We start from the raw sequence: 14319 nt of genomic DNA on the forward strand, positions 1-14319 counted from the left end.
CATGACCTTGCATAAACTGCATAACACAATTGGTATGTCGTCAATAACACTGGGAAGGAGTTTGGGGTTACCGGCAGATTGAAATTATTCCTTTAAAATTAATACTAATCTCTATTGGATGATTTTATACTATTAAAAGTTCATAAAGTAGCCTTTTTAATGTTTTTATCAAGTATATAAGTAGGGGTGTTGTTATACAAGAGACTGGGGAGAGAGTAGAGAGTGGTGAAGGGGAGCTAGTGAGGTCCGGCAGCTATGAGTGGTGTGGCGGCCTTACTACCCCGAGCGTTGAGGTATTCGTTATTAATTCGCTCCTACCGTACATGTACCACTAATACCACACGTCTTGCACCCTTCACATCACCTCTTCTAGCAGTCGAGTCATCCTGGAGCCGGGAATTATCAAGAAGGAAGTTAATAGTGAGAGGAGAAGGAAGAAAAGGAACAGTGGGGGTTTGTAGCAGTGCTGGGTTGAGGGTGGTAGGGTCGGAATCCTACTCCACCATGGCTCCTATCACCACCCAGGGCCTCACCCCTTTACAGGTGGTCGAGAATTCCATCAAGGAGAATAAAGTGATGGTATTTAGCAAGTCCTACTGCCCCTTCTGCCATAAAGTAAGTCTCGTCTTAATGTCTTGGTTATCACGTGAGAAATTCCTTGTGAGACTTTATTGTAATTTTTTGTTTTACCTATTAAGCTGATATATATATTTGTAATGTTGATTTGTTTCCTATATAGTTGTCTTAGCTGCATTGATTCGATATTTATTATAATCAAGTATAAACTGGTTGAATCTAAATATTTCCTATACTCAGGAGAATTGATTGACTATGTCCTTGATTATGATTTAAAATGTTTCCTACAATTAAATCAACTGACTAAGTATTTTTCAAATACTCAGAATGAACTTAAAATTATCTAACATAATTACAGGTGAGCATTAGTTATTCACCAATAAAATGTTAAGGTGGGAATCACATGGAAAGTGTTAAAAAAGTTTGAATCATTTTAGAGTGTGTATGATGACTAGAATAAGCCATTGTGAGGTTTATAGTTTGCTCAATAGACAGTTTTATGCCAACCTAACCTAACATTTTAATCCTAATGCCTCAGCCATAATATAATGTAACATCTTAATCCTAACGCCTCAGCCCTAATATAATGTAACATCTTAATCCTAACGCCTCAGCCATAATATAATGTAACATCTTAATCCTAATGCCTCAGCCATAATATAATGTAACATCTTAATCCTAACGCCTCAGCCATAATATAATGTAACCTCTTAATCCTAACTCCTCAGCCATAATATAATGTAACCTCTTAATCCTAGCGCCTAACATCGCACCCGTAATTTAACGTAACCTAACATCTTTCCGTAATCAATTGATATTCGGTAATGACAAACAACGAAGCTATTCTAAATTTTATATGTGGAGATAGAACAATTTTTTTTAAATAATCCATAGTGATAATTGACAGAAAATGCCTTAAAAAATATAGTGTTTTTCACTGTGTTTCACATGAGTATAACCTCTCTGTTACCAACTTTGGGTAAAAACACTCAAAAGTGACACAATATCATTACACATGTCTAACTAAACCAGAGAAACCAGAAGGACCTGAACCTTCTTTACAAAATGTTTTTCATGCCAGTGTTTGTTAAATAATTATCCCAGAAGCTGTTACCTTATACAATTTATCATTCATCCTAACCTAACCTAGCCTAATATAACCTAATTCTAGTTCAGTAAACTTAACCTAACCATTAGCTGCTGCGTCTGTGCCAAGTCATCAAGAGTCACCACAAACAGGACACAGCCAGCCAGCCCCGGCTGTGATCAGAAATGTTCGCTGTACAAGAATAAAAGACTTGATTTATGTTAACGTAAACAAATACCAGTTTTTCTTTGTTGTAGTATATTGTATTTGTTCTGGACATGCTTATCAGCTTTCAGTCGTTAGGTTAGGATTTTTGTCTGAGTGTACATTTGTAAATATTTTTTTTCATGATTCATAAAAGGGATTACTGTACCTGAATTACCTGAAGATTCCCTCTCCCTACCCAAGCTTAATTTACCTGAAGATGACATTAAGAGTTAAGAAGCATAAAAAAGAGAGTCTGAGCGGTACAGTACTCGCCGCTAACTCTTGCAAGTGTAGAAAATACTCGTAAGCATTGATGATGACTAGTTCTACATTAGTAACTGAGTAAAGACTTAATTTTTGTCTCTCTGACATCACGGAGATGTTACATTTAGTATTTTATTGGGCTAATACTGTACTAGACAATTAAATTCAGCAGAGAGTGGACCCCATGCACATACATCTACTGTACTTTCAATTACCTCGCACCGAATTCTAGTTAAGTGTGATGCATTTAGTAATTTTGGGAAGGAACTTTTACAATTGTTAGTGAGCCCCCTGACCCTGGTTCCCAAATGTCATCTCTATTTCATGTAAAAACAAGTATTTTGAGCCTCAGTTAATATATTTTCAGACCAAAAGAATGAGCAGAAAATATATTAACTGAGGCTAGGGAAAAGCTTATTGAGCCCAGAATACAGTAACATCTCTGTTAGCCGGAATCCCTCAAACCTGGAACTCTCCAAATACCTGTAGCTGGAATTTAATTTTTTCGGAAAATCGTTCCTAAAACAGGAATTTTTCAGAAAATTCCGGCTTTGGGAACTTTGTACTGGAAAATTTTGAGAATATTTCTCCAGTACAGTACCCAGAAAATTCCGAGGGGAGAGGAATATTTTCCGGGTTTGAAAAATGAAAATCAGGTGCATTTTCCAGAAATTCCGAGAACACTTCCGTTAACCTGAAAATTCCTGGGATGAGGGATTTTTTCCGGCTTTGAGAGCGTCGTCTAGTTACCCGTAAATCTCTCATTCCCGGAAGTGCTCTGCACCTATTGTTCCGGCTAATGGAGATATCATTTTTACATGAAATAGAACTTATACACTACTGTATTGTTATTAGCGTATGATACATTCTTGGAGATCACAAGCATTAAAAACAGGAAAATGTCCTTATTGCTATAATACTAAATCTAATTGTACAACATAAATTGTACATCATGAAATACAGTAGCTCATATTTAATGCATAAAATGGCCTCCTTCCACACTCAAAACATCTGGGCAACTTGACACCCCCATCAACAATCTTCTTGACCCCTCGTGGATGTGGGTCCATCTGTGCTGAATACAGTCGTCTGACGTTAACCAGAAAACAAGTGAGATATATGTACTGGTATTTTAGTCATCTTTGTTTAAGGAGCAGGACCTCTCACACAGATGACGTCATCGTAGTTATGAAGGAATTGCCTCGTGTACAGCATTAGGCAAATCTCCAATTTCAAAGTGATTATGTGTGTTTATGTAGTCCTTCTCAACAACAAGTGTGTACTTTTTGTTGATACCACACAAGGCCTTAATAACATGGTCATGACAGAGCTTCATCATCAAGTTATTATCCTATAATTATGAAGTAACAAGCCTAGATGTACAGTACAGTATATGATCATTTAACATACATATACTTAATTGTCTTTACTTTCCTTTGAGCATTCAGAACAATTAAGTGTCCTCCAATAAAGGGAGAGTGTGTGTGTTGCTCTCCAGTATAGTCACCCGGCACCTGTCACAAAAGGGCTTGCCAGGGCGAAACAAGAAATAGTTTATCGTAAATTAATATATCTTTGATCAAGCTGATACAAGTAGCTATGTGAGGAGTGTTGTTTGAGGTTGCTCTCCCAAAACTCACTACTTGAAGGGGAAAACTGTTCAGAAAATGACTTGTTATATGAATCTTGTAAGGTAAGATTCTCTGGTGATAATATCTTGGTAGAGATTCTGAAATAAGTAACATGATATTTTTTTATACTAGTGGCTGCCAGATGGTTTATATCAGTAAATGGGATGCAAGTCTTTCAACCTTCCACAGAAACTCTCCTTTGGCGAACAGAATGATTCTTCCTTATGATCAAGTGTGAACATGTTTCTTATCAGTGTACAGTATACAGGTGTACACTCACTCCAAAAAGTGGCTTTACCATTTTGTGTCAAACAACATGACACACTGGACGAAAGATTTTGACAGCAGGAGTCACGGCGTTCATTTTTAAATTCATTGGACCCTTCCGTGACGACTGTCTGGGGCGAGTGTGGTGCTGTACTTAAATTTTGGACAAGATTTTATGTTAATTTAAGCATTTTTTTAATGTTTCAGGTGAAGGACCTGTTGAACCAGTTAAATGTGGAGTACACAACTCTGGAGCTTGACCAAATAGGTGAGGTGAAATGCCCATTGTTGATCTTAGGAGGTGGTGGTCCTGTGTATGTCTGTGTCACTGTTAATGTTGGAAGGTGGTAGCTGTGTGTTATTCCTGGCTGTCTCCCAATAATAAAATAATAAGTTTTTCAGCATGATAGTGTGGGAGAATCTTGTGGCTGCTGTACCTATACAATAAAGGTGTGAGTTATACCTATCATGAACCCTTGTGTCAGCTGTGTGTATCTGGGTGACTTCCCTTGGCCTTGAAGCTTTGATAACTATAACAGAGAGAGAGAAGTTGTCAGCGTAGATTTTTATTTTGGTATTTTTCTGTGGATTTATTTATTTATTTCCACGAACACGCTGGATGGGAAACTATTTAAGCACGAGTTTGTATATACATGTTTACTTAACCTCAACTGTACCATAGAAATGGGTATCAGTAATGGTTATTGTGGGTATTATTGTATGCAGCTTTGAGATTAGATTAGTGCCACAGCTGTAAACAATGTGTCCAGGATATGTGTGGGCATGCCTGGGATAACCCACGACAAATTGACAGGATATTTCACCACTCTTTACTCAGTGTTGACTATGGATTTTTTTGCGTTTTTTACCGTAAATATAGAATTATGGGTTAAGACATGGTGAAGGGATTGTGGATTGAAGTAAAGATTCCCCTGAGCACCACACCAAGATTACCTGCACATAGTACAACATGATACAGTAATCCGTGTTTTATTCATCTGAACCTTACTTATGGCTTCAGTTCAACGTGGAAATTTTGACAGGGATGAAAATTACCGTCATTCACTCTTTCATTATAATTTACTGTGTATACCACATCTGTATAAAGTATAGTTACTGTATAGAAAATAATTTTATTACCTTTTCAAGTTACTAAATATTGAGCCTCTACCAATAGTTGTCATAGTTCCCTCTAATGGTGGTGTCAATCAGCCTACCCAGGTTTTTGCTCATTATTCTGACCTACTTATTACAGGACGGAAAAGTGCAAGAAAATGTGAAAAGCCCAAAATAGCCGATCAGCTGGAGAATAATGATTAACTTCTGTTTATAAGGAGAGAGTTGGAAGTTGAAGCAGTTGGTTGGTTGGTAATGGTGGTGAAGAAGGAAAGGTTTTGTGGAGGACGTGACATAACCCTAACTCCTGCTGTGTGAGTCATGGGTTTATATCTGTCAGGGTCATGCTTACTCCACAGTAAGGGTGCTTGTTGGGGGTACAGTACAAAGGAGTAAAGAAACATATAGTGGTGCATGGTAAAAGAAGTGCTTGCTTGTGTTTCATCTTGCCTGTTGCTTTACATACTGTCATACTACATAAGGAGAGCTGAATTTTTTGAAGGAAGCTCGACAGTACAATACTTTGATTTGGGTAGAATTATTGTTGTACAAACCTGGCTCTCTGTTCTTGGCAGGTACGAGCCTTCTTGGAAGAAACAACGTGTGACTGGTACCATGTGTGGGCCAGTGCTGGTAGTATCCTCACTGGCTTGTCACAAAACCCAGCTGGCTAATACAAATATTCACACTATTGGAGATCTATCTTGGGTATATTCACACTATTGGAGGTCTATCTTGGGTATATTCACTATTGGAGATCTATCTTGGGTATATTCACACTATTGGAGGTCTATCTTGGGTATATTCACACTATTGGAGGTCTATCTTGGGTATATTCACACTATTGGAGATCTATCTTGGGTATATTCACACTATTGGAGATCTATCTTGGGTATATTCACACTATTGGAGATCTATCTTGGGTATATTCACACTATTGGAGATCTATCTTGGGTATATTCACACACTATTGGAGATCTATCTTGGGTATTATTCACACTATTGGAGATCTATCTTGGGTATATCTATTGGGTATATTCACTATTGGGTATATTCACTATTGGGATCTATCTTGGGTATCTATCTTGGGTTCACACTATTGGAGATCTATCTTGGGTATATTCACACTATTGGAGGTCTATCTTGGGTATATTCACTATTGGAGATCTATCTTGGGTATATTCACACTATTGGAGATCTATCTTGGGTATATTCACACTATTGGAGGTCTATCTTGGGTATATTCACACTATTGGAGATCTATCTTGGGTATATTCACACTATTGGAGATCTATCTTGGGTATATTCACACTATTGGAGATCTATCTTGGGTATATTCACACTATTGGAGATCTATCTTGGGTATATTCACACTATTGGAGATCTATCTATCCTGTCTCAAGTCAAGTGATGTTTCAGTGGATCATCGTGACACACTGGGTTGGTTCATGAAAAGTCGCAATGTGAGGTCAGACGTGTTCCTTCGTTGGTGTCTTTGTCTGTCACAAAGAAGGGAAAAGGTTGTTTTTAGATGGCTATCAGCTTTCAGGATATTCACTGTGGGCGTGTGTTCAATGCCTTCAGGTTTTCCAGTGTAAAATAATTATAATTTATTTGAATTGTTGCCAGATTTTGTGATGTAAGGACACCATCTAATAGCTACAGTTTATATATAGCAGCCTATAGGAGCTATACAGTATTTACAGATATTATAAGTAAACATTGGGACTCATTTATGGATATTTCCTTCACTGGTATTAGTTATTCTGTACATATTTTGTTTACATGTTGTCATAGGAAGACTGGAAGAACTGCAGCAACTACTGTGTCAAGGTCTGTTTATTCTTGGACCCAACCAGCATACATCATAGCAGGAAAAAATCCAGAGAGAAGGGGGATTTATTTTTTGATTGAAATGTTTATTTAATTTATATTATCCAACATATATTGTTCATTTAGTGATGGAAATAAAGAGGAGAGTTGTTTTTGCAGAAAATGGGTCGGAGGTACAGCATGCGTTGACAGAGATATCCGGCCAGAGGACAGTGCCCAACGTCTACATCAATGGGGAACATTTAGGAGGAGCAGACAAGACCTTTGACACTCATGCCAAAGGAGAACTATTACCCCTAATTAATAAGTCAGACCACACCTATGATTATGACTTGGTAAGAACTGTACTGCAATGTACCAATAAACTTATCACATGAACATAACAACATGAGATACAGGATTGATAACTGAAGTCACTTATCACACACACTCATACACCTGAGGATCATTAGTATTGTTATCTAAATAATGGAATTTTTCTCATCTTGTATTTACAGTATTTTGAAGTCAGTGAGCATAAAGATGTTAATATAAATAGTGTTCTGTCAACACACTCGTAGTATAGAACCTTAATGGATAACCACACACCTGTAGTCTGTTGACTCTAACTTTACAAATGAGGTCTGTGGGTCAGTCTGTAGCAAAGCAGCTGATTGGCTGGCAGACAGACACCTGAAGAGTCACTACACTACAAATATTTAATGTATTGTATTTATATTCTGATAGTTTAAGGGATTATAACTTTACTGTGTGACCTCTAATAATTTCCACACTTGAAGTAAAAATTAGTACTGTACTGTACATCAAACTCACGGGTAATATAGATATCATAAAGGGACCTTGAACGAGTTGAGTGACGTAAACTCCTCTTCACCACGTGATGTCATGGAGCACGGTGGAGGATGTTGCTGAAATTTTTTACTGTGTTTTGTGTTCCTTTTTGGGTATTTTTATTACCAGTGCATTTCACATACTAATTTTTGCTTCACCAAGTGCAGAAGTTCCAAGCATAATTTTTCTTCAAATCTTTGCCCAACAGGTTGTTATCGGCGGTGGATCTGGGGGTCTGGCAGCCTCCAAACATGCTGCAGATCTCGGAGCTAAAGTCGCCGTGTGTGACTTCGTGAAGCCAACCCCAAAGGGCACCACCTGGGGCCTGGGTGGTACCTGCGTCAACGTTGGCTGCATCCCTAAGAAGTTGATGCATCAGGCGGCAATACTCGGCCATGACTTGAAGGTTTGTCTTTGTCTGTTACCTTTAACCCCTTGAGTATGATGACTTATCCCTGGAGTATGATGATTTATCCCTTGAGTATGATGACTTACTTTACATCGTCTTACTCACAAACTAATTATGATATTGAAGGGGTCAAGACATTGTACTCGCAGGATTTATTCATTGTACAGTACTCTTAAAGATTACATCATTGTACTCAGGAAGTTTGGTCATCATACTCAAGGTTTAATGATATCTGTTTATTTAGTATAGGAAGGTATAGTTCAGGTGTCCTTAGTTATTACAGGTGTGTTAGTATTAGTGTTGTTGGTGGGATTATTATTAGTGTTTTGTTTTTACAAATTATTAATAGTATAAGCTACAACATATTACTGTAGGATGAGTCTGCCCTGTTCTGTAGTCTGGCCTCGTTGAGAGAGAATAATATTTGCCACAGGTTAAAGAGAAGTACAGTACAGTAATTGTCACGTTGCACAACTTCAGGATTCCCGGGAGTACGGGTGGGTGACGCCGGAGACAGTTACTCACGACTGGAATAAGATGGTGGAGGGGATCCAGAGCCACATAGGATCCTTGAACTGGGGCTACCGTGTCGCCCTCAGGGACAAGAAGGTGACTTACCTCAACGCCTACGCAACGTTCACGGACGAGCACACCCTTAAGGTATGTTGATGTTATCGTGTATGTTGTATTATCAGGCCTTTGTTTTGGATGGGGTATAACAGTGAAGTGAAGATGTTACAGTTGAGGACATGGTTAATACAGTACTGACCTAAAGTATGATATTTTGTAACTATTGACAATGATGTCCATGAATACTGTAATTGCTGAAATCGTAGAAACAATATCGGCCATCGTTCTTTTTAACCTACTGAGTGCATCGTTAAACATAATCTGGCCATGATTTTAATTTTGTTTAAGAAATAAAGAGAAAACAGAGTAAGACCAACAGTGTGCTTGTGTGATGGCTGCTGCTGACTGAGGAAGTTTGATCAGTAGAAAAACTTTGTCAAGCAAGCAATAGACAAATTTCACTCTGATGACATTTCCATAATAAAGTTTCATTGGTGCAGTTTGTCCTGTGTCTGTCATCATGTTGATATATTTATCCTGACACCAGAATGTTTTGTCATCATACTGTATAAAGGTTAAGTTGGCTCTTCTCCAAAATATTCAAAGTGTCTCACCACACATTTGTTAACTACATCTATAGTCAAGATGTTAGAGGAGGTGTAAAAGATTAAAATTGTATTGTATGTGTTTCCAGACTGTGGACCGCCGGGGCAAAGAAAAGGTAATCACATCAGATAAGTTTTTACTGGCGATGGGCGGACGTCCTCGCTACCCTGACATTCCAGGCGCTAAAGAGCATTGTATCACTTCTGACGATATATTCTCACTACCTCACCCTCCTGGGAAAACTCTCCTGGTGGGGGCTTCCTACATCGCCCTCGAGTGTGCAGGTTTCCTCGCTGGGCTCGGCTATGACACGACGGTGATGGTAGGTGGCTCAGTGTGAGAAATAGTACAAGTTTCTGTTATATCACATGTAGACGTTAATTGATGATTTAGCAAAACATGACAGAAGTTGTGATGTAAAATTAACGCTATTGTTCGCGTACAGGTGAGGTCCATCCTGCTGCGTGGCTTTGACCAGCAAATAGCAGAGAACATTGGGGCGTTCATGGAGAAGAACGGAGTCAAGTTTATCCGTGGTGCTGTACCGACATCTGTTGAAGAGGTTAGTGCGTGAGAATTTGTTTTTATTGAGACCTCTTATAATCAATGAGGGGACATTCATGGGGGCAAGAGGGGCAAATGAACCAAACTCGTGTTTCGAGATATGAGCGGTTTTGTTTCATGTACGTTAGATTGTGTGTATTTCAGTAACATACTGTATGAAATTAACAAAACAATAGGAAATTTAGTGGCTGACTATGATGTGTTTATCATAACTGGATAACTGACTGTGGTTTGTTTGTCATGACTGGCTGACTGTGGTGTGTTTGTCATAACTGGCTGACAACTTTGGTGTAATACAACAGGTGGAGGAAGGCACACCAGGCAAGTTGAAAGTGACAGCCAAGACCACCGACGGGGAGGAAATAACCGATGAATATAACACAGTGGTGGTGGCCATCGGTAGAGACCCCTGCACTGCTGACATCAGCTTACATGACATCAACGTAGAGATGGCCAAGTGAGTTCTACCTTTACTCATCAAATAGTTCTTGTATTGTTTTTATTATTGAAGTTTGGCATTAATTGTAGTCACTGTCATACACATGTAGATAATGATGTAGTACAGGACAGTAATAACAATATGAATTTACACAGTTTAATAATGTAGACTTTGTAGAGTAATTATGGATCTATACAGTGCCTGCCTCTGTATATATGGCATTTGAAGACCTTGGTTGATCTGTTGCAGCTTTATCTATTCTATTGCAATATGAGCTTTTTCAGTAATGGTACAAACTTCACAAGATTTACATGACCTATAAGTGCTGGTATCATCATCACCACCATAACAAACATCTCAGGTGCTCACTCTTAGTCACATCTGCCTTGGATAAGAACAAGTGAGGAATGTTATTGTATAAAATCATCTGAAACATTTCTTTTTTTAAATTCTTTATTGAAAAGTTTGTTTCTCTTCATTTTGTAGAAGTGGAAAAGTGGTTGTGAACAAGGAAGAACAGACGTCTGTTCCTCACATCTATGCTGTGGGTGACATAATTGAAGGTGGACTCGAGTTGACTCCAGTGGCCATCCAGGCAGGCCGGCTTCTGGCTAAGGTGAGTCTTACTCCACATCACAGAAATGGAATTATTGCATTAGAGGAAGTTGATTTTTTTATTATTGCTCTGTAGGAGTTATGAGTAGGTGACAGAGGTAATCCATCTGTTGTAGAAAGTTCCTTGTAGGTAACACACTCCATATAACACAATTGTATAAAAGATTATCCTCCTGGCTTAGTAGTGTCATTGAATTTGTTGATTGGAGGAATTAGGGAGGATTGTCTGATTTTTTTGGATTTAAAACAGTTTATGGATCTTAAAAGTGTGTGCCTGATTTTTCCCATGTTTCTTGGTGTGACCAACCTGTGCTTTAGGGTGAGAGAGAGGACTTACAGAAATTAAAGAAATTGTTTCATATTTCCACAGCGCTTGTATGGTAATGGCAAACTGCTGACTGACTATGTTAACGTTCCAACGACTGTGTTCACACCCCTGGAATATGGTTGTTGTGGCCTGTCCGAGGAGACGGCCATTGAGAAGTACGGCGAGGATGACATCGAGGTCTATCACTCCAACTACCAGCCTCTGGAGTACACCATTGCTCACCGCCCAGAAAATGACTGCTATGCTAAACTTATTTGCGTCAAGAGCGAAAATGTAAGTGTAATTTCTTAGTTTAGTCTGTAGTGTTGTGGATGGTGGCTCTGTACTGCACCTAATTATCCAGTTCTTCAGTGGCTTCTCTAACTTACAGCTCTTTGTTTCATTACAGAATAAATACAGTCTTTTGAACATTTATATCTGAGTGCTTTGCAGACCTCAGTCATATTATACAGTTCATATGTATTGAGCAAATTAATTTAATTATTTCTGGTGAATTAGAAGCTGGGGACTTAATTCATGGTTTAATGTTTATATGTAATAAATAAAATCAAAGTTTGCTTTAAAGATGGTGATAAAAAAATTAAGTAGAAAGATAAAAGTACTGTACAATATATGAGGATTTGATATGAAGGAGTACTTTTCTTCTATAGGATATGAATATTCATTAAAATAGTTGCCAAGAAGTTTAAGATGCGTATTGGAAAGTGTTTATCCAACTGGTAGTTAAGCCATCACCCAAAGTGTTCAGTGTTATCAGTCATTACTGTTGAGAGGCATTTAAGGTATTAAAAAAAAAAAAGAAGGAATTGCCTCTGCTCTTTCTGATGATGATGTGGGAAGGTTTGTATCAGAGGTGTAGGTACTGGGTGAAAATCTCTGTTGTAATTCTATATTTAAGAAGAGACTTTCAATGACCTATTCCTGAGATGATGATGATATAGATGATAATAAACAGCTGCCACATGACACTCTATATTCCCCCACAGGAGCGGGTGGTGGGTTTCCATGTGCTGGGACCCAACGCTGGCGAGATTACTCAAGGCTTTGGTCTGGGCCTCAAGCTGAAGGCCACCAAGGCTGACTTTGACAACCTTATTGGCATCCATCCCACTACTGCAGAGGTAAATATAATCTAAGATTGGAAGATAGATGAATTGACAGACGTCTGCTTGTTTTAACCCATTGGTAGGTACGGTAATTGGGATGGTTGACGGAAAAGTACTGACGATGATTTTCTCGCCTTACAGATCTTCACGACACTGAACATTACGAAGAGGTCGGGCAAGGCTGTCGACGCACAGGGTTGCTGAGGTTAATTACTGCTGCCTTTAGCTAATTAACCAGGGGCAGCGTGTATCAGTTTAACACATTTGCTATGAGATATTTTAGATCATTGTTGCATGATCCATTGTGGAGTTCATTATTATGGTCTTGCTATTAATTCTTATTTGGTGTAATGTATCATGTTGTTTTTTTATTTAACTTATTGTACTTCTATTATGTTTACATTAATTGTGACCATATACCTACACATCACAGATTAGTGACTATCTCATTTTGGGTGTGTGTGTGTGAGCACACTGCCCCTGGTTATATGCTGATAGCAGCAAGTTACCAATCTTCAAGACCAAGACTGCAGAAATCGGACCAGTGTAGGAGTTTTGTGAGTGTTGGCAAGTTGCTGAACCTCTGAATGCCTACATTTTCAGATTTTCTGAATTATGAAGGCTGTTCCTCAAAACCCGGGTATGGGCGAGGGCCGCTGGAAGTTAGTCTTTGGTATTGAGGTACTGTATTCTCAAGATACTTAGTTAACAAATTACTGGTATAAATGTATTGTTAGTTTGCCTCCAATAATGACGTGATTTCTTACAGTAATGTTATTTTTGTACACCATTGTTAAATCCACTAAAATGTTAAAGGCTATACCTATATATCTTAGGATTTAATAAATTTACATCAAAATTTTTCTTTAATTTGCCATATGAGGATAATGAAAATACTTTTGTTAGGAATCAAACATTATTTAAAAAAAATTCAAAACATAGTTACTTAAACTGAGACCAACCCAAGTGCAGACTGTGGAACAGGCTTAATAATACTGAGACAGAAAGAATACAAAAGTTTCCCCCAAAACAGATGTTCAGTATTGTTAGAAAGACTTGAAGAATAATTGGTAAAAATTTAAAGGACAAAAGCAGACCAGACATAAACCACATTGAAACACCAATAAATGTTAAAGAGAAAGGAGAAGAAGTGGGACTTAGAAAAAATAACAATAAAAATTAATATAGTACAGTATAGATATACAAAAGAAACATTTGTGAAAGGAAAACAAAATGGTGATGGTGACAGACAACTACAGGGAAGACATAAACAATATACAAGTACATGAAGTAAAGGCACTAAGATTCTATTTAAGGCAGAAATTAAAGATAAATACACAGAGTTTGGAGAAGAATTATAACATGAAAATAAAAATTATATATTGTACAGTGAAACCTCCATATAATGAACTTCTCTCCATATAATCTATCAGATGGAGGTTTCACATCTAATGGACCCTCGATATAATGGACTCTTCTCTAAATATTCCTTTAAATAGGTTTGGAAACGTATGAAGGTAGCTGTTATCAAAATGGTAAAATATAAGGCATCATTAGGTTAGAATGGGACTTTGGGAGACTTTTATAATTATTCATAACATTTGAGATCTACCATACAGTAAAAATTCGTTTTAGAAAATTGAAAATAAAGTATAATGGTGGTTCACATGAAAGATTTTCCAATTTTCTGTAATTTGCCAGTTTCTGTTTTTAATCTCCATATGTATCCAAGGTATTCATTTGTAATATGTGAATTGTTAGTATTAAAATGTATAAATTCAGAAGCAAATATTGGACACTGGCAAGAGAGGGGACAGGAGTTTTGTAGGTAAATACATTGGCTGTGTGTTGAGTCTTTACTGTCAATGGT

General features: G+C 37.8%; 1 protein-coding gene across 1 annotated transcript; it reads left to right on the top strand.

Annotated features, from left to right (window-relative positions):
- The first annotated feature begins 60 nt into the window (after positions 1-60).
- LOC121876740 (thioredoxin reductase 1, cytoplasmic-like) lies at positions 61-13308 on the top strand. Its single transcript, XM_042382101.1, has 12 exons — positions 61-615; positions 4240-4300; positions 7141-7316; positions 8021-8218; positions 8702-8881; positions 9486-9719; positions 9843-9959; positions 10264-10418; positions 10887-11016; positions 11386-11616; positions 12330-12464; positions 12591-13308. Exons 1-12 carry the CDS (start codon positions 256-258, stop codon positions 12651-12653), a joined length of 2040 nt encoding a protein of 679 aa, XP_042238035.1. The 5' UTR covers positions 61-255; the 3' UTR covers positions 12654-13308.
- The last annotated feature ends 1011 nt before the right edge of the window (positions 13309-14319 follow it).

Source organism: Homarus americanus, unplaced genomic scaffold (genome assembly GCF_018991925.1).
Source record: "Homarus americanus isolate GMGI-L3 unplaced genomic scaffold, GMGI_Hamer_2.0 scaffold50281, whole genome shotgun sequence".
Lineage (NCBI taxonomy): Eukaryota > Metazoa > Arthropoda > Malacostraca > Decapoda > Nephropidae > Homarus > Homarus americanus.